Below are 25,511 nucleotides of genomic sequence, written 5' to 3'. Positions count from 1 at the left end.
ATTTCTAATAAGATATTACATTTTTATGAAATTGTGATTTGGTGTATAAATAAGATGACAGAAATAAATTACATTCTACACAGTCTACACTCTAAATATGGCACTAAAATTGGCAATCCTCTCGTGAAGCCAAACTTTGGTAGATTTATTTATGGCACTGGGTTTTTTTCTTCTTCATATTTACACTTCTCTATTCAACTCTGGCTGATTAAACGTGCCCACACGGGAGTTCATCTCTGCACGTAATCAATGCAGCTGTTGGTCTGGCGCATCAGCTGGTGATGACCCGGGGTCGGAGATCCGTAAAAGCCCTGGTAGTGGCCGGTGTAGCCCGTCGTAGCCGCTGCCATCACCGCCGGGTAGCCACCACCGGACGACGTGTGGTGCGGGGGCGTCGTCGAGGCCATTTTGTACTTGTCATACTTGTCAAAGGAACTCACGTATCCGGCGTGATGCGAGCTGGACAGCGGGTTGTGGTGATGATGATGGTGGTGGTGGTGCGGGTGATGGTAGATCGGACCGAACCCGCTGGCGTCGGTGCCGTACGGTTGCGCTAGCATGGCCGGGTTGGGGACGTACGGGGACCCGAGGCCACCGGATGGGCTCATGAGGGACGGTTGGAAGGCGTTCGAGACGATCGCAGTGCTAGAGGTACTGCTGCTGCTGACGGCCGAATTGGGTGACAACGAAGGACCTGTCATCGTTCCGGGTCCCGAGCTCGACGTTGGCGTCATCGCCGAAGAAGTTGCTGCCATTTCGCCGCCGCTGCCCTCTTCTGGAAAAGACATCAAAGAGAGAACAAAACACGCACATTTGCGCACTCGTTAAATGTGTCTTCAAAAAGGGATTCACACATGCGCTACGTTTATTGGAAGGAGAAAAAAGTGATTCTTCAGAAGGTATAAGGGTAATTTTAAGTACCAGCTACCATTCATAAACGAGAAGTGCATCTTTCAATGGAACCAGGAAGGGTGAGAATGAGAAGTTTATGTTTTCATCAGTGAGGCGTGGAGTTGCAGCAAGTACAGATAAAAAAGAACTCGAGAAAGCACTTCATAAAATCCGAAGCGCATTAAACGGATTATGGTCTGTCAACAAAGTGGTATAACGTAGAATTTATTTCGCTCTTTTTTCCTCATAAAGACTACAATGAAGTACTGCCAAAGGAAGACTCGAAAGGTTAAAAAAATCATATTTGCCCACGCACTAATTGGAATGAGTTATTGCAGTAGTAATACTGATTGTACGCCCTTTTTAAAGGCATTTTTGAACTAAGAATCGTTGTAATCGTATTTGCTACCACATAAAAATTAAATTGGGTTCGCTAGAACCAAAACATAAAAAAAACGATTTTTTATTGAATATTCCTGGTTAATATCCTCAACATTCCCTGCCTGCTCTTGTGGAATCGCTGGCGGCGGTTGGACTCGCAATCCAAAGGTCGTCAGTTCGAACCCTGGTGGAAGGTTCCTTCGAGTAAACATAAATTTGGGTAGGAGAGCACCGTTGGATTCCTAGGTTCGAGCGGAAACTTGCAATAGGATGGTTTTTTTGATCTTCAACTTTATCCAAAGAACGCTGACAAAATTGTATGAAACTTGGAGACTGATGCAGATTACCTTCATTGGACATGGGAAGGCTCTAACATAGATAACCCAACTTTGATATAGTACACCCAAAGTTAAAGATCGAGGGGATAGTCCTCCCGAAAAGAAACGTGAGGAAAGTACTATTTTGCGAGAGTATAGACCTCTCGCGTGTTCATTCGTTCATTGAAACAGTTCATCCTATTAAGTGGTTTATATATGGACAAATGACCGCCACTTAGTCACTGAACCATGGAAGGACTTGAGTTCATTTTACTACCGAACCGTGCTCTTTCTCCTCTCGTATGCCGATGCCCAGTTCTGGGTGTAGTTTATGCATCAAGTTGTGAAAAGAAGATTTTTTTCCAGAATGAGTTGAATTAATTTTGAAAAGTGTTACTATTCGATTTTGTTATTTTTGGTTCATAAAAGCAGGCTTTTACGTCGTTCGAGAATGACAAAAAAAGTAAGCAGTTTCACGTGATTTCACGACGGAATCGGAAAACAATCTTTTTTGGGATCTCGTAAAGAATTGCTTTTTTGTAAAATAGCATATTGTTTTAGAACTGTTCAGAATAGATTTTAATCAACAAAGAAAGCAAATTAACCTTTATTTTTCTGAATAATAAATGCATCCGCGCCCCACATACAATCAGCTTTTGGACCACGTTAAGAACCTTGTCAATACCACTTGAAATTTAGATTTATTATTCAAATTTCACGTTCATTCGCCCAATTCACTGTTAACTAGCAATGCTTCTGTTTCCGCATCCAAGCTGTAAACTCCACAGAAAGCCTCATCCTCCAGCATATCCGAAATCTCGTCCTGCTCGTCGTCGTCCCTACCGAAAAAGATCGCCGTTGCCCTAGGAATGACCCACTGCTCCAGGTACCGTCCAACCTCAAAGTCCTTCTTCAACTGGAACTCGTGCTTCTCGGGATCACTGGTCTCGTACTGCGTCGGGTTGAAAAAATTGAAGAAACTGTCCGCGCTCTTCCCAACCAAGTCAACACCCTCCTTCCAGTGGATATCCTGACCAATCGCTTCATAAATCTCGGTACCACTCGTCAAATAGCGCTTCTTCAATACCGAATCGCTGAAGAACTCGTTCGCCTCAAACTCAAACTCCAGCTCAAATCCGGGCGAGGGCTCCCCCAGATCCAAAACCCGGACATCCACCAACTTCCGCAGCGCGTCCTCGTCCTCCTTCCGTATCATACCCGGCAGCAGATCACTCATCCGGAATACGCTCAACCAGAACTCCGGAACGCCGCCGGGCTGTTCCGACGCACTGTGGTCAACCATGCCGAGGTAGCCCTCGGGAAGGTCGGCCAGCTTTGGCATGTACGAACCGGTCACAATCTGGCGTCGTTTTTCGCAGGAATCTTCGTACAGCCGCCGTAGGTCCAGTTCCAGCTCGTTCTCCCGCCGGTCGTTATCTACCATGTCCAGGTGCAGTTTTCGGAGGGCGGCCACGTTGGTGCGGATGTTGGCCGGAAGGGACGCGATCCGCTTGAGTTGGGTGATCTTGGACTCCATGGTGTGAGATTTTTTTTTAGTGTGGAGCTTGGATTGAAGATGTGAAAACAGATTGAAAACTGTTAAGCATGGATTGCTAAGATTTTTTTTTGCAATTCCGTCGTGAAACTACTTACTTTTCCTGTCATTCTTGAACGACGAAATAGCCTACTTTTCTGTACCAAAAAAAAAAAACAGAATCGAATAGCAACACTTTTCAAAATAAATGCTGAAAAGTTCTTCTTTTCAGCGCTCAAATGGGTGCTGAAAAGTTGAACTTTTCAGCACTTGTTTTGAAAAGTAACACTTTTCAACATTTTTTTTTGATTTAAACGATTTATTGACAAAATACATGAAAATTTGACATAAAATTTCACTCAGTGTGTGTTTTTTGGAATTGCAAAAAATGTTGTATGGAACTCGTTGCAAAACTTGATTTTTTCAGCACTTTTCGTATTTATCCAACTCGGTGAACCTCGTTGGATAAATGTACGACTCGTGCTGAAAAAATCCTCTTTTTGCAACTTGTTGCATAAACTACTATTAATCGCCAAAAATAACAGTACTGCCCTGGGCTTTGTCATAATGAGTGTCATAGGTTTGATGCTTGTTTGGCAAAGAGTATGATTTGATTCGATGTGGAATTAAAATCGAAGTGTTCAGTATATTGCTGAAGCTTCAATTTTTACACATGGACACCACTTCATGCTGCGAGAACCCACTTTGGCGTAGTCTCAGGGCTTAATCGATGGCCGGTAAGCTGTCATCGAGACAAGGAGGTTCTCTGATAGTGGAAATATCACATTTGTACAATGAACCGCTACATATGTGATTTTTCCCTATCTTAATGTGGGTGTCAGGTTAGGATGCGGGTTTAAAAAAATAGTGTTTGTAGAATTTAGGATTTTAACTATAAATATCAACTTTTTATACTTTGCCTTTAGTTATTTAGGGACAAAATTAGTAACAGTGAATTTAGTAATTCTATCTCGGTGATTTTCATTCAAGTAGCATAAAAACCAGTCTGATTTGTCAAAATTTCCATAGAGTCTCGATCAATCAATAGTGAAATGATATCGGACTAAATTCGTTGATCTGTTGAACTAACGGTTGTCGGATTATGATTGTATCGACCATTGTTGCGAATCGAGGATCTACTGGAATTCTGACGAACAAATGGTCGCCTCTTTTTCAATTCACGACTTGTAAAATATCAACTGTTTTTTTTTTTTTTTTTTTTTTTTTTAAAGAAGCCAGACAGGTTTTAAAAGAAACGTTTTTTTGGTTAATAATTAAAATGTCGGGGATTTGAGATAAGAGTAGCTTTGGATAGGTTACTTTAAATCTTGTATTCAATTCAAGTTAGGTAGTTATTCGCAAATGAATATTTGGACTTATATGAATAATTGAACATTTTGGACTTATGAATAACACACAACTGTGCATTTATTCTAGAGTCAGATCCATACAGCGTCAGTGTTTATTTGGTCGAAGTGTACTAATTCATTGGCAGATCTGGTTCTAGTTGTAATGTACGACAAGACTACTGACGGACGTGACAGGACGAGGGCCCAGTTTAGAGGTTTCGACATCAACGATGTGCGGCTGGATCACCCTCCCAAAAAAAAAAAAAAAAAAAAAAAATTAATCGCCAAAAATAACAGTACTGAAAAGTATAGTAAAAAGTCGTCTTCAGCAATCTCAGTATTTAATACTGTTAGAAAAAAGTTTAATTTAAAAATCCAATTGCAAGGGTGTTTCCCGAATTGCACAATTTTTTTTTGTCTATCTACAAAACTCAGTTAACGTTTTGACAAATTCCTGAATAATTTTGGAATCCGCAATGTAATATCAAAGTGATGACAATTATCTACTTCAAATGAGTGCTGAGATCATCTTGCCATCCGTGCAAGTTCCACTCTTAGAGAGATTTAAAGAGAGCGTGCAAAAGATGATCAGTAGGGTTGTAATCTAAAGCGCCATGGTTCTTATCTGGATTTACGGATAATTTTTTTTTTTTGCATTTATCAAACATTTTTATGAACTAGATCGATTGCAAATTTTGTGGGACTGGGGATTTCAGATTCGGCTTGCGTGTAGTGAAGAATTCCATCATTGACATTATTTTTGTTCAAGATTTAACAAATTTTTTACTGATTTGCTGCTTCAAAGCTTTAAAAAATGGCTGTAACTTACTTTTGTATCCCGGCCCACGATCCGATTTCATCCGCTCGTTCATCGTGGAGATTCTTTCCTGGGAGCTGCAACGAGAGCGAGAGAGGCGCCACACGAAAGTGTCACGATTATTAACCTGTTTTAGTGCACGATATTCTAAGTTGAGCCCAAGTCTAAGTCAGTCAGTTACTTGGCGTATGATTACCATTGGAAACGGGTTTGATAAGCCGAGCTGCATTTACATGGCGATTACATTTGATCACGGTGGTTGACAGTGGTCATGGTATGTTTTGAATGGTTAATTTATTTTGCGTTAGGATAAGGTAAAGAAGTTGAGTTGAGTTTAATTTTATAACAATTGCAACAAAATATCCATTTAAAAAAAATGTGCTTTTTTTATTAATACCCATGTGCTGTGGGTTTCCTGTGCAAATAACATTTTAAAAAGTACACTAGAAAAGAATCTAAAAATAGATTGCAGAAAGAAGTGGACAAAGGAGATCAATTCCTATAGCTTATGATATGCATAAATAAACGATTCCAAATGTTTGATTTATCTGTTGTTTACATTAATTTTTGTGGCCCAGCTTGTGGAACGTCATAGTACAAGCTGCTAGTAACTTTTTTTTGCCGGTCCAAACAGGTCCAAACCATTCACCTCCAACGCAACGGTCCAGATGAGGCAAATCATAAGTCAAGCATTGTTTGGAAAACTTGCACTCTCGTCTCGGGAAAGAGGTTCGTGGGTTTTGGTTTCTATTTGTTTACAAAGGTGGTCAAATTTTCCGAAAGAAGTGGGTCGAAGAGGGGAAAAAAGATGTTCTTGTCATTGTGTGATGGAATACGGACCCCCTTAAGAAACGGTCGAAATGTAGCAGTTTTGCTAACTGGCCTTTCAAATATCACGCGGTTGTGGTAAACAAATGCAGATGTTTTCGGTCAGATGGTTTGATAAATTGACGCTAGCGATAATGCGGGATTCAGCAGATGTAACTTTTCCGAGCTGTTAAAAGTCCGACAGAAAAAATCTTTTATCTCCAAGATAACTCAATTGAATGAGACATGAGTTTTCAAAGTCCATTTCGATGTCCTGTTTGAAATTACATTTATACGCTGCATCAATCAATGCGTTGAATGAACTTCGATTATTTATAACCTCAGTAATTACCGATCACCTCAAAGTTATTTTGACTGCAAGTCGTTATCATCAATGCAGCGAGAATACAACAAAGTCTCCACCACCTGACCAACTGTTGCTAGCAGCGGATCACCCAACAGTGGTTATCACCTGGACTACGGAAGATTACGTCCGAGCATAAAAGCCTGGCGCCGGCATCCTGGCAGCATCAGTTTCGACGATGAGATCGTTCACGGTACTAGCTCTGGCAGCAACCTTGGCGGTTGCTTCGGCCGCCTTCGTGCCGAACACCAGCCAGGTCAAGTACGCCGACAAGGAATGGTTGCACAAGCAGGAGGATCTGCTTCTGCTGTTCCGTCACGTGTACCAGAAGGACTGGAACCCGCAGCTGGTGGCGTACGCCAAGAACTTTAAGTTGCAAGGAAACTTCCAGCTGTACAACAACGTTGACGCCGCTAAGGAGTTCTGGGCGTACTACGAGCATGGATTGCTGCCCAAGGGTGAGGTGTTCTCGATCTACGACGAAGTGCACCGTGAGCAGGCAATCGCTCTGTTCCACATGTTCTACTACGCCAAGGATTGGGATACCTTCTACAAGACCGCGGCCTGGGCTCGTTACTACGTGAACGAGGGTATGTTTGTGTACGCCTTGACCGTTGCCGTGACCCACCGACCGGATATGGCTGGATTCGTTCTGCCGGCTCCGTACGAGATCTACCCGTACTACTTCATCAACACCGAGGTCATCCAGAAGGCGCAGCAGTACAAGATGCAGGGATATTACAACATGAAGAAGGTCGAGGGAGTGTACCAGTCGGTCATTACCACCAACTACACGGGTTGGTATCTGCACTCGAACCCGGAGCAGAAGATTACCTACTTCACCGAGGATATTGGTCTGAACACGTACTACTACTACTTCCACATTGACTATCCGTTCTGGATGGGAGGCAAGGAATTTGGCCTGTACAAGGACCGTCGTGGAGAGCTGTACCTGTACGAACATCAGCAAATCTTGGCCCGCTACTACCTCGAGCGTCTGTCGAACGAACTTGGTCACATTCCGGAATTCTCTTGGTACTGGCCAGTTAAGACCGGATACTATCCCGATCTGCAGTACTACAACGGTCATTCGTTCCCGAACCGCGACAACTACTATTTTGTGAACCGTGAGGAAAACTACCACGACATCCAGGAGGTAGATGATTACGAGCGTCGTATTCGTGAGGTGATTGATCGCGGCTACCTGCTGATGGCCGATGGCAAGAAGATCAACTTCACTGTGCCGGAAGCTGTTGACTATCTTGGAAACCTGATCCAGAGCAATCCCGACTCGTACGATTCCCGCTTCTACAAGTACTTGAGCATGTTCTCCCGCATCCTGATGGGTGCTGCCGTTGAGCCCGTTGAGCCCCTGCAGGTCATCCCAAGTGTCCTGGAACATTACGAATCGGCGATGCGTGATCCCGCCTTCTACCAGATCTACAAGCGTATCATCCACTATTACTACCAATTCAAGGATCACCTTCCTTCCTACTCGTACGACGAGCTGTACTTCCCGGGTGTCAAGGTCGAGGACGTTTCCATTGACAAGTTGGTCACATACTTTGACCGTTTCGATGTGGACGTTACCAACGCTATCGATGTTGAGCCAGAGGCGTACGTTGAGGGCAAATACGACGGATTCGGTGAGATTGAATACAAACCAGATCCGGTGCTGATCAAGGCTCGCACCATCCGTCTGAACCACAAGCCTTTCACCTACAAGATGACCGTCGCTTCCGAGAAGGCCGTCAAGTCGGTTATCCGCGTGTTCATTGGACCCAAGTTCGACGAGTTCGGAAGCCAATACCTGCTGAACGAGAACCGCGAAAACTTCTACGAGCTGGACTACTTCCTGTACGACCTGGTCCCCGGCAAGAACGTCATCACGCGCAACTCGCTGAGCTTCAATGGATACGTCAAGGACCGCACCAGCTTCTACGAGCTGTACAAGAAGGTCATGCTCGGCTACACCACCGATGTCAAGTTCCCGCTGGACAACACCGAAGCGCACTGTGGATTCCCGAACCGTCTGATGCTGCCCAAGGGCAAGAAGGGCGGTATGCCGTTCCAGTTCTTCTTCATGGTTTCGCCGTACACCGCTCCGGAAGTCCAGCAGTACACCGGATTTGATCCGGTTCTGTCCTGTGGAGTTGGCTCCGGTGCTCGCTACTTCGACAAGCTGCCCTTCGGCTATCCGTTCGACCGCAAGATCGACGAAACTTACTTCTACGTGCCGAACATGTTCTTCGAGGATGCCATCATTTTCCACAAGAAGGAGGGCGATATCAACACGGTTGTGTAAGCCCCCAGCGCGCTCGGATTTAGACATTAAGTCTACGAACTTAGATTTTCCACATTGCGTCAGCCCCGCTGCTATCTTGGGAAATCTAGATTCGTTCATACTAATGTGATATTGGATGTAATAAAAAGAATGATCGAGTGAAACGAGAGAAAAAAAAAACATTTTCTTTCATGTGCTGCGATTTCAAACGCTGCTGCCAGTGCGTGCGCGATCCAATTATGGAATTGAAATTGTTTATTTGGGAAAGTGGTTACGGCCACAGATTCCGCACCCACATAGCGCAGCGGGACGATGTCCAGGGTTTGCGTCGTGCGTCGACGAATCGAATCGAAGCTGCTCCGGTGTTTATTTATGTTTCCAATTAAAGATTTGGAGTATTTTTGAAGTCGTTTGCTGCCCGCTGCGTGGTGGGTTGATGGTTTCGGCATTGGGTTCGATCTAAACTTGCAGTATGGACACCATCTGTTGCTGCGAAATTTTGTGCTGGTGCTTGGATAGCTGAAATGTAAACTGTATCAAAGCCCCACGATCGGACTGCATATGGTTTCTTCTGTTTGAAGATATGACTGTGGTTCTGCTGCTCAGTTGATCAAACTCTGCGTGTTTATTTACGTAGTTTGAGTATTTATAGTGATAGGAATCGTGAATCAATCCTGACAAAATATCGATTTCAGATTCGATTATCCTTTCGTGTCTTCTAAAAAAATCATTTCGGAAATTGAATAGGTAAATATATATTTCTGCAGTTTTTCGATTTTATTTAAATAGTACTCATGGACCTTCTGAATTTTTTTTTCGTGTAATTCGAAAAATTTCCCAAAATTTAATCTAAGTAATATTGAAGATTGGACCTCTGGTTGCTGAGATACAGCGAACAAAAGAAAAAAACAAACAGTAAAATTGAAGCTTTTAAAGTTTCATCCAAACAGCCCCCAATTTATAATGCCAATATCTCAGAAACAAATGGTCCAATCTTCAATGTTAAAAAAATTAAACTTTTGTGCTTTATTATGCTACCTAGATAGGAATCCCAGCGAGCTTAGAATAAGAGAGCACAAAGACGTCAATTTAAAAAATTCTGTTCTTTCCGAAAAAAATATTTACAAAATTTTACAATCAAGTCTAATATTATAAAGTGATAGCCAAATCAACGCGGAATTTCAGTTCAATCCGCTGAACTTTACACTGCGCTAGTCAGGCGGCTTTTACCTACTGTCAATAAAAAAAGTGACGAACTGCCACTTTTTACACGGCGCTTACGCACACTATCAAAACAAACGTTTGGTAGTGTGTGTGAACTCCGTGTAAAGGGGTATCAAACTATAAAGTGACTCCGTTCGTTTGACAACAGTTGGTGTCAAATCATCGGGGTTCGAATGTACAAACATCAACAGACGTGAGCAGGATAGACTCGGTGTTTACACTATTTGCTTGATATCTTGGAACGGACATATCGAAAACGGTGCACTTTATCAAAATTTATGTTAAGAACTTTTCGAATGCAAATCTAACATTACTTTACTTACTTACTTTTCAATTCAATTCAATTCGGTTTTATTTGTGAATAATCAAATTACAATTTGTACATATTATGAACCTAACAGAGTTTTTGTGTTCATTTCAGCTGTGTGTTACGTCTTAATTCGGTTTAGAGCAATTATTACTGTTAATTAAATGCACAAACAAGAGCAAGAAAAAGTTTTCAAAAAACTTACGCAATTGCTAATGATAGGGGATAGGCATAGAAAAAGCTTACAACTAGATCACAGCAAAATTTAATCAATTATAGATGTGCTTGATCATCAGCTCCCCAAGGGCCAGGAATTGCTCCGCTTTGTTACGGCAGGTCCGGAACCGCGTCATCATCTCCCCCGCGAGAGCAAAGAACTCTGGCAGGGTAAAGAGATCTTCCCCGGTGACTTCTTGCTGGGCCGCATTGCCGCTACCGGCAGCGACCACGCTGGCGAACGATCGACCCCATCCAGGAGGGAACGCTGGGTTGTCCGCTGGAACTGTACGATGACCAGCAGCCGGCACGGTTACGCTCGTACTTCGCTGAGGAGGGTGGGACGCTGCTGCTTTCTTTTCCTCTTTTCCTGCTCCTCGATGTAGGTTTTCCGTGCGCTGCATCCACGGTAGTTGCTGGTATGGTTACCTCCACAGTTGGCGCACTTGATGCGCGCCTTGGTTTGCTCTGCCTTGTCCCCCAAGTCCGCCTTGCACGGCAGTGCGCACGCCTCCGAGAGGTGTGTTTCACCGCACTTCACGCAGCGGGGCGGGAGGTTGCAGTTCCGCGAGCCGTGGCCAAATTTCTGGCAACGGTGGCATTGCGCTGCGTCCGTCGGGTTCTTTGAGTAAAACCGCCAGTTTACCCAAAAACCGTCCAACGCCTTAGTTTTCCGCAGGTCTTGAATTTTGACGGTGCCGCGGTCGAAGTACAACAGGTACAGTGTGTGTGTACCTGTGACCGTTGTCTTCCGCGAGAGGACTTTTATGTCACGCGGCGTAATTCCAGCACCCGAGAGGTCCTTCTTTAGGTCGGAGATCGGGCGGTCTTGGTACCCCTGCAAGACGACCTTCACGGCAGTCTTGTGCACGGGGTCGAATGTGTAGAACTTGAAGTTTTTATTCTTCAATTTCTCCACAACCAGGTCGAAGTTCTTGCTGTCAAATGTGTAGACTTGCACTGACGACTTACCGATTTTCAGACAATATCCGAGGCCTTCCAGCAACTCGTCAATATCGTCCGTCAACGTGTCCAAAACATAGATTGGAGGTGGTCTACGTTCCTTTGGAGAATTATTCGTTTTTGACGTCAACACTTTCTTCCGTGCACGTTCATCGTATTCGTCGTCGTCGGTAGTGCTGCTACCGTCGGTGTTGTTGTTGTTTTCTTCGTCGTCGCTCAGCATCTGGAACTCGTTCCTGATGGGAATGTTGGCGGATGTCGACGTGTTGGTCGTGGCACCGGAAGTACCGGAACGGGTTCGCACTGGTGATCTTGGGACATATCCGGGATGTAGTAACTTTTGTCGATGCCTTCTGCGCTCACTCCCCTGCGCGATGGCGGTCGACACGGCGTTGGCTTGTTTACCTTTTTGCACACGGCCGGTAGACGAACTTCGCGGGTTTTTCGAGGCCGCACTCGAACTGCCACGGCCACGGCCGGCCTTTGGCATGCTGCAGGAGCAAACTCGCGGGTAATCACGGTAGACTACGGCGGAAAATTTCGAAAAAACTATAGAGCACTGAGCACTTGACTGCTGCTTGCTCTCGTGCGTACACGGAGGAGATTACTTACTTTTAAAACCAGGAAAAACAGTTTTTTAAGCATTTCTATTTTTACAGCAGCATCTTTTATAAATATATATTCGACGTCAAAATTTTATCCAAAAAATTGACAAAATCAAAAATTAAATTAAAAGTTTTTTGGAAAATTTCTGGAGTAAATTTTCAAAACAATCTAATAGTCATGGGTTTCCAATGCAGATATGACCTTTTGAAAATTTAGTCTGATTCAATCTATATGAAAAAAAAGTTAATTTAAAAATATGAAAAATGATAAATCAGTGTGCCCTTTTTTCTGAATAGTCCTCATCAATACTTACAACTTTGCAATACAAATTTTCGGATATTTGCTTTCCATTTTCGTATGGACAGCTGCCAAAATTGCATGAAGTGTATGCATTGCATACCAATGACATTGGCTTCATTGGTCATAGGAAAAGCCCAAACAAAGTTTGAGCCAAACAATAAAAGAAAATGCCCGATTTCGTATAAAATTTCTGAAATCGTTTTTTTCATGATTCGATTATTCGAATTATTTTGATTTTGCAAGGACTTCAGATAATCGGTACAATATTATCAATGTTGGTAATGGTTCATTTTCATGTTAATTTGAAAGCTGTGAAACATTTAAATCTTTTTAAAATATACATTGGAAAATTCAATAGTTGAAAACAAAAAGAAACCTCAATGCTAATCGTTTCAAATAGTTTTAAATTATGAGAGGGAGTATGTAGAATTATTGCCCCCGTGTCTTGTCGTGTAGTCCACAAATTGAGATGCTTCCAAGTGTAACGGAAGCACTCTCATAAATACTATAAATAATATTAAAGAAATTAAAATATGGCTTTTCTGCGCCACATCGTGACTTGCCGGTTCTAATGGGAAAGAACAACGAAAAACAAGAAAAACTGCTATTCGGTGGGGAAATTTCGAATAATTTACTGCGATTCTTTCTCCCCTCCCCCCACTCCGAAAAGTATTTCGTCTGGCGCTGCAGATGCATTCTGAGCTGCATCCGAGAAGAAGTCGCACGCGTTCGCCCCGGGGTCATATTGAACAAGCCAAATTAAATCGCGTGTATACAAGACATGGGGTAGCCCCTTAATGAGTTGATCCGGAGCGGCAGAATTATTGTGTTTATTGAGTCAGCTTGGTCGTAAAAACAAACACGGTGACAGCGGCTGTCAAACAGGGCGAATCTCGCAACTCTCCCGATCACGAGATCGTGGAAATGTGCTCAAGTGGGCAACATTTTATTAGTAGGGAGGTTCGCAACCCACCATCAAGTGCAACGAATGGCGTGAGAAAAGATTCCTGCTTGATGTTTTATTAAGAGAAATAAAAAAAAACAGCAAAAAATAAAAATATAAAAAATAAAATCATGTACCTCGTCGGAAGGGGCCCCCGTATAGGAAGTAAGGGAAGAACACGAGATTTTGGGCCGATCGCTCTGGTAATGAGGCCAATTAACACGCTTTATGGCCCAATTACGGCCAGAGGTTTGTTTTGATAATAAACTGTGCGGTTCGCCTGTGTAGTATAGTAAATGGGCGCTTCTGTAGTAAACAATTTTGACGAATTGGGCTTGGGCTTTATTGATATGGCAGTGTTCATTCATCTACTAGTTTTTTTGGTTGGATTGAATCCGGTTTTGGGTCAACGTTCGGTCAGTTTTATGGAGTCATTTCGTCCGGGCTTCGAAAAAAGATAAGATAAATGCTACTTACTCTTCGTTGGTTTCATTGTCGCGGAATCCTTTGGCGAACGGATTGCTCACGATTTTCAATTGGGTCACCTGTAGAGAAGAAATCAAATAAATATTTCTATTTTAACAACCAATTTACCGAAAGATTTTTTCAAGAGACTTGACCAGAAAGTCAGATCTTTCGAATTTGAAAATATTGCGAAAATGATTTAAATTATAGTACATAAGTAGGCAACAAAAAATCCCTTCTAAGCCTCCAAACGTAATTATTAAAACGTTCTGATGCTCTCTCGAGCGTAATCGTTTTCAATAAATTAAACTAATGTCCCATTCTAGCCCCCACCAACATGCATTTGAACCATGCATTCCGAATAATTTTTCATTGCATTTTTCATCTTTCTCATGATGGCTGGGGAAATTTATGACATTTCGTTTACTGCTGGTGCGACACGACAGTGTTGCCGGTGGCGCTGCACAGAAGTGGTTCTGCACGATTGACTTCACTGGCACTTGGATTGCGAGACCAGGCCAGAACTCATTAGAACAGATATATTTTACATCTTGGGCGCATGGTGTAGCTTCTTCAATTAATCTCTTTTAATCCGTAATATCTGTCATTTAATTTATTTGCGGAAATCCACTTGTAATTTTTTTAATCTACAATTTCCACCAGTCTTAAGCAATGTGTTACTGAAATGCATTTTAAGATATTTTCTAGTGTATAAATACTGTCTAAACTCGACTATGCGAAGTCTCGCAGAAATTTCAACTCGGATAATCGAATCAAAGCGTCGTTAAAAAAAAACAAAAATCCATTGAAGTGGTTTGGTAAAATAAGGATTCCACTTCAAACCAGCAGATGGTGTACTACAAAAGAGCTCCGATTCGGCTCAAATTTGGTACAGGAGTTCTTTTACCAAAACAATCCAACCCGGATTTTTCTTTTGTTTGGCGATTCTGGTTCTCTTATCTGAAATAGGTTGGTCCAAAAATTGAATATTTTTAACGATTTTCGCAAAAACTACATCATATCTTCGAAACGGCTAAACCAACGAATCAGTGAAAAACCACGCTCCATACAGAAAGTAGAAATTTTGTATGGAGAAAAGGCCACTCCACGTGGGTTGAAAATTTAGAAATAACTTAATTTTGCAAGGTTGAAAAAAATGATGGTTGAATATTCTCTTTTTTCAGATGTAATGTTACCCCAATTTATGTGGAATAAGTGAAATCACATCACATGTTAATTGATGTTAATTTACACATTTCTAGAGGTAATATTTTACATTTTTTTCTGACACAAAATCTGTCATCATTCTTAGGTGTGATATGATTGTTTTTACTGTGTAATTTCAGCTATCTTTGAAGAAGTTTTAACATTCCAACGCCCAAGGCTCCAAAAAAGTTGGAACGGTAACTTCAACTCAATGATTCTCGGGCATAACTCAACCAATAAAGATGATTCTTCTTTCCAGTGATTTGTTAGGATGTCTTGATGATTCTAGAACTTTGCAGAACTTAATTTGATCAAATCTGTGATTTTTGCGACCAAAAACATCGTTCCAACTTTTTTTTTCGCGTGTAAAAAAAATCGCCAAAAATTCCGCGGAGGCAGTTGTTTTAAAAAAGGTGGAACGATGTTTTTGGTCGCAAAAATTACAGATTTGATCAAATTAAGTTCTGCAAAGTTCTAGAATCATCTAGACATCCTAACAAATCACTGGAAACAAGAATCGTCCCAATTGGTTGAGTAATGCCCGAGAACCAGCGAGTTGAAGTTACCGTTCCACCTTTTTTGGAGGCTTGGGCGTCCGTGTAAGTTAGACATGCGTTGGGCGTTCCAGTGTTAATGACAGTTTATATTTGGCTTGCGCATATCTTTGGCCAGTGTTGGTATTTTCGCGCTCTTGCGAGAAACATTCCTCTCTCTCTCTCTCTCTCGAGTTTTATCCGCGAGTCCCGAGCTGCAGAGAGCAACTCACCGATTCCCTGCGCTCTCCTTTGCTCGCGAACGGGCCAGCTCGCGAGCCAGAATTGCCTGCGAGCAAGAAGTTAAAATGAGTCTACAGTCATCCCTCATATTCGGAACAGTTTACAGATCGGCCATTGTTCAACAAATCATGGAAAATCGATAATTGAACATAATGTTTTGCTTTTACCTTCATGTGAAAGCTTTTTTTACGATCTTTCGATTGATGTATAGACCGGCCATATATGTATACGTTTTATATCAAGTTTTTAAAGAAAAACATTGGACCTTGAAATCCACAAATTCGGAACACTTTTTCTTACGATGTAAACAAACTTCTTTTTTCTCTCCAGGAGTACTTGTTTTTTACAAGTAATGACTTCACATTCTGAAACCAATAAAACTCATGTTTAGTAATGTTTTATGAATGGTCTGATAGCTTTTTTGTGAAAATATCACTTAAATTCAGTTGTTCCACAATTGTAGGAGGCACAATAACATTCCACAATCATGGAACAGGCAATTTAGAGGCAATATTTTGCTGCTCTGGATAAAATAGTCTTGAAAGGCAGGTTTTTGTTTGAAAAGTACTTCTTTTACTAGTGAAATAGCAAGAGAATGTCCAAAAAAAAGTCCTGAAAATAGTAGGGTCGACAGAAAAGTTGCATTTTGCATCCTATTGACAAATTACCACAAAAGTGTTCCTAATTGTGGGTGTTCCGAATATGTGGGATAACTATACATATTTTTTCCCTCGCTCAAATTCTAACACTTTTTTTGGCAGACTAAGTGTGAAATACATAATAGTTGAAACATACTGAAAATAATAATTCTGAACGTGCAAAAGTGTTAAATTATTGACGATGAATTAGGCTTAGTGATTTGTTAATAATATAGAAATTGCTTTTTATATTAAGTATATATTATTCAAGCACATGTTAATTCGATCTAAATTTGCAACAAATCATACTTAGAACATGATTCAGCCTATAACGTCGAATTTCAGTGTCGAGTGAAGATATACTTTTTCTGTGTGTAATATTTTATCTATAAGAGCAGTTCTTTAAAGTAGTCGTTCTACGCATAACTGTTCCATGTTCAAAAAAGTGCAACTGAGAAAAACGCGATTGAAATTTTTCGATCGATTTTTGTGTTTCTACGCATAATTGTCCCGTGGGTTCTTATTCGTCCTATGTGTCCCCAATCGCCTCAGTTAGTAGTTTATCACTCTTATTTATGATCCTATTGCTATACAGTATGTAAACAAGAATGATTCCGTGAAAGAAAATACTTGGTGGGACAGTAATGCGTAGAAGTGTAACGATGGGACAAACAGACTTGGTGTTGTTTTGATGAGTTTCCGAACAAAGTACTAGATTTTATGGGTTTTTCGAAAAGTATACGACAAAATAAAGTTAAAACGTCAAATGTTCAAAATCGCCAAAAAATGACATGGGACAATTATACTTAGAACGGCAGTTAAGGGGTTACATACAGGTATATTGGCAAAAAAGTCGGAGGTTAGTATGAGCACACACTCCAACTTTTTTTAATTCTTTTTTCAGGACATTAAAATATACATTTTCACCTACTAACAAATCAAATTTGAAGACTATTGGTTGCACCATTGCCGAGATATAGCAATTTCAAGTTAGCAATTTCAAAAAAACGGGTGCCACGATATCTCAACACTGTCTTGACCAAATTGGCTAAAAATTTTGGTGAAGACTCGTTAAACCGATTCCGTGTGCATGACGAAGCCCGATTTTCAAAAAGTTTATTTTAAAAAAAGATAAAAATATTTTTGTGTCTTTCATGAAAAAAACCAAAAGTTTTTGAATTTGTATTTTTCTAAAAAGCAAATTTTAAAGATTGGGCTTCGTCATGCACACGGGATACATCTTGAGAGTCTTCACCTCAAATTTCAGCCAATTTGGTCCTTCCCATCTCGAGATATCGGGGCACCCGTAAATCAACTCGGGGTTTAGAGAAAATCATCAACAAAGTTTGACAACCCGCTTTGCGCATGGCAAAATTTTGAGCTTAAATCGTCTCTTACTCAGTTAAATCATGAAATATCTTCATGAAACTTTCAGGAGTGATTTATAATCATCCTTTGAGTGGATTTAACAAATATTCTGTAATTTAAAATTTTGTGTTTTTCTACATGTATGTAACCCCTTAAGTTGATACAAAACAGATAAAACATTGCTTATTTTATAACAATCATTTACGCCCTGTTCCCCCCACTTACCCGCTGGTTTTGGTAGGCCGTCACCGCCGTGAAGGACGTCTCCGGAAAGATGAACGTCCGGTGGGTCAGTGTGTTCTTCTCGTCTTTGACGGACGATCCGTGACTGGTGCCGCGCGAAAAATGGCAGACATGAAGGCGCGGCTGATACCGGTGCATCGAGTTCAGGATGATCTGTGAAGTAACAGGGGCGGTTTGGGGCGAAGGGAGAGAAAAGAGTGAGAGTGCGAACAAAATGGAGTTCGATAAGTGCGGCGCTAAGTGGTATGTTGTGGATGGGATTGATGAAATGTGAAACATTTAGGGAATGAGGGGGAGGGTAAGCTCTAACTTACGTGTCCGTTATCGTCAAGCTGATTGTTGGTGAGTTTGAGCTTGTCGAACGAGATGGTTTGCTTCATCCAGGTGGCACCGGTCGCTGGGGAGTCCGGGTGGACACTTATCCGGGGTGGGGAGACGGGGTCGGCTTTACCGGCGACCACCCAGCTGGATCTGTAGGGGTGAAGAACCGTTAGAATTGAATACCCTTCCAGCCAAATATTTGCATACCTAATCAGCCAATTTCCGAAAATTCTCACAATTTTCGGTAGCCGATAACACAGAACCAACAAAAAAAAAAAAAAAAAAAAACTCGAAAAAGAAACTTACGTGTGAAACGCGTACCGATAGCGCTTATCGTCCAGCGGGACAAAGTCCATGATCATGAGGTACTCCGCCGTCAGCTCCAGCCCGACCACCTTCACCTGGAACGTGGGAAACATCCGGCGGCCGGCCTTGGTCACAATCATTTCCGTGCCCTGCTCGTGGAACTTGTCCCACAGATGCTTCCCCTCCAGTATCACCATCACCGAGGCCAGCGACGGGTGATAAGCCTTATCGTCTTCGGCGGGGATGCACTTTTTGGCCGGTTTGCTGCTGCCGTTTGTGCTTGGGGTTTGGTCACTGTTGTGCGGACTCGAGGCGCCACCGTTGGAGCTCGCTTTGTCGGCCAAAGAGCCATGTTCACAGGAATTTATGTTTTTGTTACTGCTTAAGGTGTTGTTATTGTTTAAGGTGCTACCACTATTGTGCAAACTATCACTATCACAGTTTATGCTGAGCTGTTCGACCTGTTCCAGGGGGTTGTACTGGTGCTTGTGGGCGTTCTCTATGCAAGCTGAAATGAAGAAATATGGTGTTAATGGAAAAATTAGTTGAGAGTTGATATTCAGTTTAAATTTGCTCACTTTTACATTCAATCAGACAAAATTCGTCAAGAATCATTTCTAGAGATTTTTTTCTCGAATAGGTCCTAGAACATATGAAACACAATAGTTTATAGCAACGGTGTTCTTTTCTTGGCCAGGTACCCCTTTTCGCTTTACAAAATCTGCTGGTACCCCTTAGTATTCATAAATGAAATTTTTGTCTTAAGAGATTTATTAACATTCTAAATTTCAAAATATTTATTGTAAGAAATTTTAAATTAGAAAAAAATGTCGGTAATGTTTGTTTCAATGCTCAATGTTTGTTTTACCGTAAACTGGGGTGACATTGATAGAATTTAAATTAAACATTGTTGAACCGGTAGGGCTTGTTTCTTGAGATTGAGTCCATTTTTTCGAATCAGTTGTTTCTTCAAATGGATTTTTATAAAAAGTTGCGTTAAAATATGTTACTGGGTAATTCTCCGCCAACTCACACAGCAGTTGCCCCGACCCCTCTTCGATTTGCGTGAAACTTTGTCCTAAAAGGTAACTTTTGTCCCTGATCACGAATCCGAGGTCCGTTTTTTGATATCTCGTGACGGAGGGGCGGTACGACCCCTTCCATTTTTGAACATGTGAAAAAAGAGGTGCTTTTCAATAATTTGCAGCCTGAAACGGTGATGAGATAGAAATTTGGTGTCAAAGGGACTTTGTGTAAATTAGACGCCCGATTTGATGGCGTACTCAGAATTCCGAATAAACGTATTTTTCATCGAAAAAACTAAAAAGTTTTAAAATTCTCCCATTTTCGACTAAAAATTTTGGAACTTGTAATTTTATGGGAAATTTAATGTACTTTTCGAATCTACATTGTCCCAGAAGGGTCATTTTTCATTTAGAGCAAAATTTTCATGTTTTCTAACTTTGCAGGGCTTAGAGTGTAACAATGTTCTACAAAGTTGTAGAGCAGACAATTACAAAAATTTTGATATATAGACATAAGGGGTTTGCTTAAAAACATCACGAGTTATCGCGATTTTACGAAAAAAAGTTTTGAAAAAGTTGGTCGTCATCGATCATGGCCATTCATGGTCACTCGCGACAGACACGAACGACGAAACAAAGAGAAACGCAAAAAGTAACTTTTTCAAAACTTTTTTTCGTAAAATCGCGATAACTCGTGATGTTTACAAGCAAACCCCTTATGTCTATATATCAAATTTTTTGTAATTGTCTGCTCTACAATTTTGTAGAACATTGTTACACTCTAAAAAATAACCCTGCAAAGTTAGAAAAAACACGAAATTTTAAAATGAAAAATTTTGTTCTAAATGAAAAAATGACCCTTCTGGGACAATGTAGATTCGAAAAGTATATTAAATTTCCCATAAAATTACATGTTCCAAAATTTTTTACAGTCGAGTAACGGAAAATGGGAGAATTTTTAAAACTTTTTTAGTGTTTTTTTCGATGAAAAATACGTTTATTCGGAATTCTGAGTACGCCATCAAATCGGGCGTCTAATTTTACACAAAAGTCCCTTTGACACCAAATTTCTATCTCATCACCGTTTCAGGCTGCGAATTATTGAAAACACCTCTTTTTCACATGTTCAAAATGGAAGGTACCGCCCTCGTCACGAGATATCAACGGATATGATCAGGGACAAAAGTTACCCCTTAGGACAAAGTTTCACGCAAATCGAAGAGGGGTCGGGGCAACTTTTCCCGATTTCGTGTGAGTTGGTAGAGAATTACCCTACTGAAAAAAATCTGGCCGGCAATGTGCTTCTGACAAAATTTCAGATGACGTCAAACGGATTGCAGCAAAAATGCGTTTAATGTTTTATTTGAAAATCCACCATTACGTTGTTTGAAGTTTACAAGATAACATTTTGGTAAAAAATCATAAGAAAATGATATTTCATGAAAATTCAAGTTTTAATTTTATTCAAACTAATTTAATAGATATTTCATCTACTGAAAATTACAATAAATTTGTAGGTTTCTACCCATTTTGAAATATTTTTTTTCTAAACTGTCAAAAATTCATACTTTAAAATTTCAAAACACTTTTTTGCTTTTTTAATTTAAAAATGCCATCAAAAAGTCCTTCAAAAGAACATGAGTTGTATTCTTTGATATTTTTTTAGTAAAATATATGATTTCAAATTATGAAATTGATAGATGTATCTTTACGTAACACTAAAAAAAGGATCATAAATTTCCAAGATATCAATAATTTACAAAAATGAGGCAAAATGAGTAAAAATCATGTTACGTAAATTTCTTTTTTTTTGCAAAATTTATATTTATGCAACAAATGGTCGGATAAACATTGTTCAAAATAGGAAACATCTGAAACTTTTACGAACTTTTTGAACACATTTAAAACAAAACATAATAAAAAACGTTACTTAATCCACCTTTAGGTGGTTGTTGCCTTCCTCACATCTAAAGGGTAATGCTATCCAAAAAAGATACACAAGGGCGGACCTTTCAGTGTTCTATCAACTTGATTAAACTTTCATAGGGGAGTGTGGGGTAATTTGGACACCCTAAGGAAATTGCTCTGTCACGGGCTGTATGGATATTTTAAAAGAATGTGGATGACACCAGAGGATAAGGGAGACCATATTTGATGAAAAAATGTCATTCATTTCGATAAATTTTGATGAAAAAACCATTTTTATCGCAAAAATTAAAAGGTGTCCAAATTACCCCCACATTTTGGTGTGGGGGTAATATGAACACCCCTATGGGGTAATTTGGACATGCCTTGTGGGGTAATTTGGACATGCCTTGTGGGGTAATATGAACACCTTTTGTGGGATAATTTGGACACATGTTGAAGAATAAGTTTAACATTTGATTTTTTGAGCATGTTTTTTATCCTTCAACCTGGTTTTGTAATTGCTTTATATTTTGAAGTGTTGTTTTGCTCACAATATTTCATCAAAGATTTAAATAATGATTTTGTGATAGAACTATAATTCAATAGGAAGATAACAAATAGATCAGTGTAGTATACATAATTTAATCATTAATACTGAAATGATTTAAACATTGATTCTGGATCAGGCACAAGTTTAGTTTTTAGTGATTAAGGTATCGTTTATGCTTATATAAATCAATCTTTATAAATAATTTATTAGCCTGAAAATATCATTTTTTTTTTAAATTTTACATTCTGTAGCCCCTCAAATTTAAATATTATTGTAAACCAGCATAGAAATTAGAAATGTCAAAGAAATTAATTAAAAGCAATCAACATTAGAGTCTTGTTGAACACCAAATGTACAGTAATCAGATTTTCATCAATTCGAATATTGGAATAAAAACATCTAAATTAAAAAATAGGGATTTTGCGAAAGTTCTCATTGCTCACATTCCTTTTTGATTGATTTGACATATTAAAGTCCTCTAAATTTATCTAAATCCCTTTAAAAACTCATCCAACCATGAAAGTTACTTTTTTGTTGCCTGACAGGTAGACTTTCAGGTATGTCCAAATTACCCCACAAGGCATGTCCAAATTACCCCCATAGCATATTCTATCATAAATTGCAATTTTTGATGATAAAATGGATAAAATGCACAATTTTTATACGAACATATCTCAGGCATCGTCCAAGCAACCCCGTAAACAAAAATGTCCACTTTTTGCCATATAACCCTGCAAAACCTTATTTCCTAACCTTCAAATATTAGAATTTAAGGCAGTGCCAACCGGCCTTTGGAAACTTTTACATATTATACCAAAACTACTTAACTTATTCCAACTTTTTTGGTTTGTCCTTACTCCTAGCCCATTACTAGTACTAGCCTTATCACTTAAATTGCCGTTTTCACATTATATCCGAAGAAAACGTGATTTTTAAAGGGGTGTCCAAATTACCCCCACTGTCCATATTACCCCAAACTCCCCTACCATCTGATTGGGTAGCCAGATCTTCATAATTCAGGGCACTTATGTGCTTATAACTTTTGATAGGGTTGTTAGATCTGTAATCTACTGAACTCGTTGGAAAGGTCTTTTCATTACCTATCCAACGACAGGTCGCATGATAGATCCGGACAACGTTTTCATCGAAATATATGAGATCCGGCCTCTAAAAAGTGCATAAATAACATTTAAGTGCTTATAACTTTTGATAGGATTGTCAGATCTTCAATCTTTTTAACTCGTTGGAAAGGTCTTTTGAATACCTTTCTAAAAATGTATAGCACTACCGGGTTTCTTACAAAAACCACCCTTTTTACAATCTTCCGGAATTTTGCTTGAATCGTTTTTTAGCATAACTTTTGAAGTACTTTACTAAACTTTATAATTTTCAATAGCGACTTATGGGACCCCAAGACGGATCGAATGAGACCAATACGGTCCAAATCGGTTCAGCCAGCCCACCACACACACAGACATTTGCTCAGAATGTGATTCTGAGTCGATAAGTATACATGAAGGTGGGTCTAGGAGGTCAAATTAAGAATTTCGTTTTGCGAGTGATTTTATAGCCTTTCCTCAGTAAGATGAGCATGAGCATGAGAGATCACCCATGGTTGCCCCTCCGTTGCTGAACAGAACCGTAATATCCTTTCAGCACTACTGATTATAGGCTTCGGCAATCTAGTGGTGTTTCCCTTATCAACAGCATGTATGAATGCGCTGAAAAGATAAAACATCATGATTGCTAAAACTAGATCAGTTGCGAATAGGTAACAGTCATTGGCCACCAACGGCGCCCGCCATGTCAGTTTGTAGATCTCGATTTTAAGGGACGGGAATGTTAGTTAGCGCAGGTTGCTACTAGGGCAGCTGATTTACTCTGTGCTTACACCCCACAAGCGCCAGGAACCTGAAAATTTGTTAGTAGGATAGGGTGTTTGGTCAGGATTCACCATAGAAGATGATGATGCGACCCAAAATCATAGTGTTTGTTGAAAGGTATTATGTTTTAATCTCAAGGCAAGCAATCGGATGCTGCGGATGAGTCATTTCCCGTTTATCGGCTGTTAACTTTTAATTGAAATGGATTTATCTTAGACAGCCGGCTGTGGAAAGATAGAACCAAAATTATTTGTAATTAAATGATGAAGAATTTAACAGTCTGACTTTTTAATTGAGATGTTTTTCGAGTTTTACATGATTCATGTTTAGTGGGGTACTGATTAACGAAGCGAACGACGAGTTACGATGTTTATCGAGCTGAAATGGTATGATAAGGTTTTGTTGTTATTGCACACCGACGACGAACGCGAAAAACCCTGCGACCCGACCGAAAGGCATCGCAAATAAGACTGGCTCAATTGTCATCGATGACAACCAGAACCAGCCGCACTTTTACACATACACGCACGCGAAAAAACAAAAACACACCGACGACGAACGCGAAAAAAAAAACACGACCCGACGGAAAGGCATCGCAAATCAAACTGACGAAATGGAGAGAAAGAAAATAACATAAAAAATAAAACCTAATCACATAAAACCTACTCACATAAAACCAATCACCCCATGCACACAAATAGCAACACAAAAGAGACGAAAATTATCACGAAAAAACAGGACTGCGCGTCCACCGAAGCACCGCAATTCTGATGGCATTATTCAATTATTATGCCCAATCACCTCATGCACACAAAGAGCGACACAAAAGAGACGAAAATTATCACGAAAAACAGGACTGCGCGTCCACCGAAGCACCGCAATTCTGATGGCATTATTCAATTATTATGCCCAATCACCTCATGCACACAAAGAGCGACACAAAAGAGACGAAAATTATCACAAAAAACAGGACTGCGCGTCCACCGAAGCACCGCACTTCTGATGGCATTATTCAATTATTATGCCCAATCACCTCATGCACACAAAGAGCGACACAAAAGAGACAAAAATTATCACGAAAAAACAGGACTGCGCGTCCACCGAAGCACCGCAATTCTGATGGCATTATTCAATTATTATGCCCAATCACCTCATGCACACAAAGAGCGACACAAAAGAGACAAAAATTATCACGAAAAAACAGGACTGCGCGTCCACCGAAGCACCGCACTTCTGATGGCATTATTCAATTATTATGCCCAATCACCTCATGCACACAAAGAGCGACACAAAAGAGACAAAAATTATCACGAAAAAACAGGACTGCGCGTCCACCGAAGCACCGCAATTCTGATGGCATTATTCAATTATTATGCCCAATCACCTCATGCACACAAAGAGCGACACAAAAGAGACGAAAATTATCACAAAAAACAGGACTGCGCGTCCACCGAAGCACCGCAATTCTGATGGCATTATTCAATTATTATGCCCAATCACCTCATGCACACAAAGAGCG

General features: G+C 40.4%; 2 protein-coding genes across 2 annotated transcripts in view; one reads left to right on the top strand and one right to left on the bottom strand.

Moving 5' to 3' along the window:
- Positions 1-5: 5 nt before the first annotated feature.
- The window catches only part of LOC6039735 (T-box transcription factor TBX1), a 39,717-nt gene continuing 14,211 nt past the window's right edge, over positions 6-25,511 (bottom strand). The window contains exons 2-7 of the mRNA XM_038263288.1: positions 18,627-19,134; positions 18,314-18,470; positions 17,982-18,152; positions 13,781-13,848; positions 5,302-5,366; positions 6-775 (exon numbers count right to left, since the gene is read on the bottom strand). Coding sequence (XP_038119216.1) covers positions 231-775; positions 5,302-5,366; positions 13,781-13,848; positions 17,982-18,152; positions 18,314-18,470; positions 18,627-19,134 — 1,514 coding nt within the window. The 3' untranslated portion in view covers positions 6-230. The remainder of the gene's footprint in view (positions 776-5,301; positions 5,367-13,780; positions 13,849-17,981; positions 18,153-18,313; positions 18,471-18,626; positions 19,135-25,511) is intronic.
- LOC6039734 (hexamerin-1.1) lies at positions 6,602-8,924 on the top strand. Its single transcript, XM_001849234.2, has one exon. It carries the CDS (start codon positions 6,639-6,641, stop codon positions 8,763-8,765), a length of 2,127 nt encoding a protein of 708 aa, XP_001849286.2. The 5' UTR covers positions 6,602-6,638; the 3' UTR covers positions 8,766-8,924.

The sequence above is a fragment of the Culex quinquefasciatus genome, chromosome 3, assembly GCF_015732765.1.
Source record: "Culex quinquefasciatus strain JHB chromosome 3, VPISU_Cqui_1.0_pri_paternal, whole genome shotgun sequence".
NCBI lineage: Eukaryota > Metazoa > Arthropoda > Insecta > Diptera > Culicidae > Culex > Culex quinquefasciatus.
The sequence above is the reverse complement of the archived record's forward strand: the minus strand, read 5'-3'. Positions and strand labels throughout refer to the sequence as shown.

Excerpts from the sequence above, each read along its gene's own strand:
- LOC6039734 (XM_001849234.2), top strand. The coding sequence starts at position 6,639 with ATGAGATCGTTCACGGTACTAGCTCTGGCAGCAACCTTGGCGGTTGCT.